The sequence below is a fragment of the Notothenia rossii genome (genome assembly GCF_949606895.1).
Source record: "Notothenia rossii genome assembly, chromosome: 3".
NCBI classification, from domain to species: domain Eukaryota; kingdom Metazoa; phylum Chordata; class Actinopteri; order Perciformes; family Nototheniidae; genus Notothenia; species Notothenia rossii.
In genome coordinates, this window is record NC_136901.1 from 43748387 (window position 1) to 43753783 (window position 5397).

General features: G+C 40.4%; 1 protein-coding gene across 1 annotated transcript; it reads left to right on the forward strand.

Moving 5' to 3' along the window:
• Positions 1–3959: 3959 nt before the first annotated feature.
• On the forward strand, positions 3960–5397 carry LOC307032924 (L-amino-acid oxidase-like; the record flags this gene model as incomplete). The annotated part of the gene is made up of 3 exons (XM_079671201.1): positions 3960–3975; positions 4083–4462; positions 5092–5397. 3 exons carry the CDS (start codon positions 3960–3962, stop codon positions 5395–5397), a joined length of 702 nt encoding a protein of 233 aa, XP_079527327.1.

Here is a 5397-nt window from a genome sequence, read left to right on the forward strand (position 1 = left end):
GGTGGCAGGGGCGGATCTAGACAAATATTCATGGGGTGGCAAGAGGGTGGCAGGAGAATTTGAGGGGTGGCATCCCCTGGCAGAAGTATATTCTGATTTAATCGCAGTCATATCAATCCATGTTAACTTGGAAATCCACAATATTGATATTTTAACAAAATAACATTAGGTGAGATTATTGTAGCACATCAGTAAAGCCTTAAATATAAATATATAAGGTGGCACACGTAATTTAATGAATTTTAACTGAATGAGTTGGTTTAACTCTTAGACCAGCAGGGGTACCAAATATGCAGACTGCTGCAATAAGTACATTAACTGTCTCATCGATGTGTGTCTGTATGAATATGATAATATTAACAATCATATTATTCCTATCAGCTATCAATCACTGTTATGATTCACATATTCAGCGTTATTATTAAATCAACTATATTTTTTTGGAGGAGTTAATGATGAACGTTCCTCAAGATGCTTGCTCACCCTCCTTCAAATTTGAAAGACCAGTAATTACTATCATAATTCAAAAGAATCAAAGGAACAGTTCCGCGCCACACAACTTCATTGCAAACAGTTACAACCTTGACTTTACATCAGAAAGAACAAACATTAAAGAAATGACTAACTGCATCAGTTAGGGTTAAAAAAAACTGTATTCAGCTAAAACATACATCGCTGCAGTTATTATCCAGTGGAATGCCCGTACCTACTGGCCTAGTTAAATCAAAGTGGTTACTTTTTTTTGGCTGGGCAGTGAAGTTTTACACACCGTCTTAATTGACTTTCTCAGGACTTGAAACTGTTTGGGCAGACCCCCGCAAAGAAGGAACATATATTTACACATGTAAGGTCATCATCTTACATAGTTTATTATTCTCATCGACTCATCCGTGAGCAGAGCATCAAGTTGGCATGCCTATAACAGCTGAATGTGGCGATTACCATCTTGATCAGCAAAACGCCACACAAACTTATTAAGATTTAAAGCTATGGTGCGTTTGATTCAATGCTGAGTACAGCCAAACTTGACAGGCTCTTCTTTGTCATAGTAGACCGCAAACAGTTGCGGCGCCAGAGTATTTGTGTTGGGTAATCTATGGTAGGGCTAACCCATACAGTGGTGGGGCTCAAGTCAGTATTTGCAATGTAATTACATACAGGCTCCCCTTGACAGTGAAACGCCACGCGTGATGTTTATATTATTTCCCTGTCTCAATCCAAATTGAACTGTATGAAATAAAAAGGCACATTTGTCTTGTAGTAATTAAAAAGGGCGACCTGGAGCCAATCCTGCAATTTCCCCACAGGTGAAAGAGTTGAAAACCCAACCCCTGCAGGGGGGTCTGGGGGGATTGTCCCCCAGGAGATTTTTTGAAATACTAACATCAAATACACATTCTGGTGCTCTCTTAAGAATAAAAATAAATAAATATATATTACTACACAACGTATTTAAAAAAATGAATGTCATTTTAGTTTTCTGTTACTTTGTTCTGAAAGCTGAACATGCTGCTCCTCACAGAGAGGAGAGGGAAGAGGCTGAGTGAATTACTTTACATTGTGGATAAGGGTGGATAGCCCCCATTGTTCTGTGTGTCAAAATGAAAGACAGCCCTATCAATCATCAAACCGTGGGGGTCTTATAGTTGTACCGATGTATATCGAGATGTACAACAGCAAAAGTATTCTCCGTCGGGACTTCCTGCAACAACACCACGCTGTTATCTTGATTCTGATTGGCCAGAAGACATTATCAAAGATGTTCTATTGAGAAGACGATCACTACGTGACAAAAGTTTTCAAAACCGTTTCTAGTCTTCGGTATTTCCAGACAAGTGGCTACTGAAATCAATCTTACTAACTGCTGTCTGTGCAATTTACTCCGCGCGAGTTGGCAGACTTTATTTTGCTTACTTTAACATCATTTTTCATGGTGGGGCTAAGCCATTTATTGGTATGGCTGTAGCCTACCCCAGCCATACCCTGACCGCAAATACCTCATTCCTTCCGTCTACTTGTATCCGAAATGCTTCTCGTTTTGCGCTGTCCTCCCGTTCAAATGAAATTCCGCCAATCATATTTCCAAGCTCGCGCCAGGGGGGGGGAGGGGTTACAAGGCTCGCGTCTTGTGCTGCATTCACTTGCACTCGGACATTAGAGATTTTCTCTCATAAATGTCCGATGAGCCACAACTTTTCTTTCAAAACAAAGCTGCCAAATGGGGTGGCAGCTGGGGTGGCAAGGCATTTTTCTGAGGTGGCAGCTGCCACCCCGTGCCACCCCGTAGAACCGCCACTGAGCGGTGGTGACGTGAAGTCATGTGACCGTGCTGTAGTTCCTTTATAGCCCAATATTAGCCTCCTTTAGCTTAGCGGTGGTGACGTGAAGTCATGTGACCGTGCTGTAGTTCCTTTATAGTAAGGTGACCAGATTTTCAAAATTAAAACCGGGGACATTTTGAGTTTTGCGGTCAATATATCATTAACATATCCAATTTTCTTCACTGTTAAAGAAAAAAGCGGGACAATTTTGGTTCAATGTAATTCGAACATTTGAACGACGATTGCTCACATATGAGACTTCAAAGGTCTTTTATTTTGAAACTGTACATCAGATTGTCCAGATTCTCTCTGGGTGATTAGATGGGGTGTCCTGCTATCACCCTGAAGTAAAATAAGTATTTGATACTGGATAGTTTTTGTTTTATTCTTATCTAAAAACAGAAGGATGATAGCTCATATATGAGACTTCAAAGGTCTTTTATTTTGAAGCTCTACATCAGATTGTCCTGATTTTCTCTGATTGACTAGATGGGGTCTCCTGCTATCACCCTGAAGTGAAATAAGTATTTGATTGACTTCAAATGACTCTTTGATTATGGACGGTTTCCATTAAATCAAAAATATAGATGGACAATAGATCTAATTTGAGATTTTAAACAGCATACATTTTAAATTGTGCTTCAGAAAGTAATGTTATTTTAGGAGTGTTGTGAGATGGTGTCTACATCAATTGAAATTAGTCACCCAGTGGAAATGTCCGATATGTCTTCATAACTGTATACTTACATTTTACATTCACTCAGTTATAATGTGGTAGTTATACATAGTTTGTTTTAAATTATTATTGATCACATTATATACATATTTCTTAATTTAAGCTCCAGTATATATGAATATGTTTGGTGTGTTTTTTAGGTATATTTGTTATTGACCGAGTAAACGCTTTTATTTTCGAAGGCAGTTTTTACAGGCCTCTACCGTAATGCATAGGATATTCGCGCACCGCAATTCAACGTGCGGGCTGGCTTGACTGTGTTTTCCGAAGTGGGGGCTGGCTTGACCACGGTCTGTTTACCCAATGTTTCCTGACATGAAACGTTTTATTTCACCTTGCTATGTGTTTTTAACGTATATTAAAAAAACGGGGACATTTCCGGGGACAGTTTCAACCGGGGACAGGCCAATACAAATGGGGACGTCTGGTCACCCTACTTTATAGCCCAACATTAGCCACCTTTAGCTTAGCGGTGGTGACGTGAAGTCATGTGACCATGCTGTAGTTCCTTTATAGCGCAACATTAGCCTCCTTTAGCTTAGCGGTGGTGAAGTGAAGTCTTGTGACCGTGCTGTAATTCCTATATAGCCCAACATTAGCCGCCTTTAGCTTAGCGGTGGTGACGTGAAGTCATGTGACAGTGCTGTAGTTCCTTTATATCCCAACCTTAGCCACCTTTAGCTTAGCGGTGGTGACGTGAAGTCATGTGACCGTGTTGTAGTTCCTTGATAGCCTAACGTTAGCTCTTTTACTTCAAAGATCATAAAGTGGTGTTAATGTGTGGAGTTTGAGATTTAATCAACATGTGTTTTATTGCCTCTCCAACGGTACACATATAGAGAAATCCAGAGGTCACCGATCACATATTGCTTACTTTTGTGACTGATACAAGGAGACTAAAAATGTTTTCTCTTACAGGTACTATGAGGTGACCGGCGGGTCTGATCTGCTAACCGAAGCTTTCCGCACCGTCCTCTACGTCCCCATCCTCCTCAACTCTAAGGTCAAACGTATCCGCTAATCAGATCGAGGGGTCGTCGTGTCCTATCAGACCGATCGAGAAGTTCCTCTTAAGGACCTTCATGCTGACGTGGTCTTGGTGACCACCACGGCCAAAGCAGCCCTTTTCATGGACTTTGATCCTCCTCTCTCAATTAAAAAGATGGAAGTTCTGAGGGGCGTCCACTACGATAGCTCCACTAAGATCATCCTCACTTTTAGAAAGAAGTTCTGGTTGAAGGACGGCATCCGAGGCGGGAAGAGCATCACCGACGGTCCTTCTCGATTCATCTACTACCCGAGTCACAGTTTCCCGAACAATAAGACCATCGGGGTTCTGCTGGCTTCCTACACCTGGTCCGACGACTCCCTCCTCTTCCTGGGAGTGAGCGACAAAGACCTCAAGGTCTGTAAAGTGCCCCGAAAAACATTCCTGTTTGTCATCTTGCAATATACTTATTTATATAAATAGTTCTCACCGCAATAAACCATATTGGATTTTGTCTTACTTTACATTATTTAATTTCATCGAAGTTGAAATAGAAAGTAGTTGCAAAAAAATATCGAATAAAACATGATAAAAACTGTTTATCTCTAAACTTGAAAAATATTGAAAAATATTTCGTAAAAAAGTCAAAGTATGGTTTGTAAAAAAACACAATGAAATAAGTCGGAAAAAAGTATAAAGTCAATAAATAATACAAAAAGTCACAATATAAATTGTTAAAATAAAGTATATTGTCAGCGTAGTTAATTTGTTTAATTATGTATCGAAATAGTTATCACCGCAATAAACTGTATTTCATTTTGTCTTAATTTACATTATTTAATTTCATATTCTGTTCTTGTACATGTCATATTCTATTGACATGTATAGAGACTTCTTGCACTACTTTTTATTTTGTATTTTTGTATGTTATTATAAATGTTGCATTGTTGGAGGAGCTCAGGTCAGAAGAATTGTATTGTTATTGCTACACTGTAGCTTTGAGCATATGATATTAAAACCTTTGAATCTTTGAATCTTTGAAAAAGGAGCTGGCGCTGAGAGACTTGGAGCAGATCCACGGGAAGAAAGTGTGGTCTCTTTGCACCGGGGTGGTGGTGAAGAAGTGGAGCGCCGATCCTCACAGCCTGGGTGCATTTGCTCTCTTCAGTCCCTACCAGCATTTAGAAAAGTACGCAGAGGAGCTGTTCAAAAAGGAAGGCAGGGTGCACTTTGCCGGGGAACACACCGCCTTCCCTCACGCCTGGATCGAGACGGCCATGAAGTCCGCGATCAGGGCGTCTATGATCATTAACGAAGAGGCAGCGAAAACTCAACAGCATGACGAGATGTAG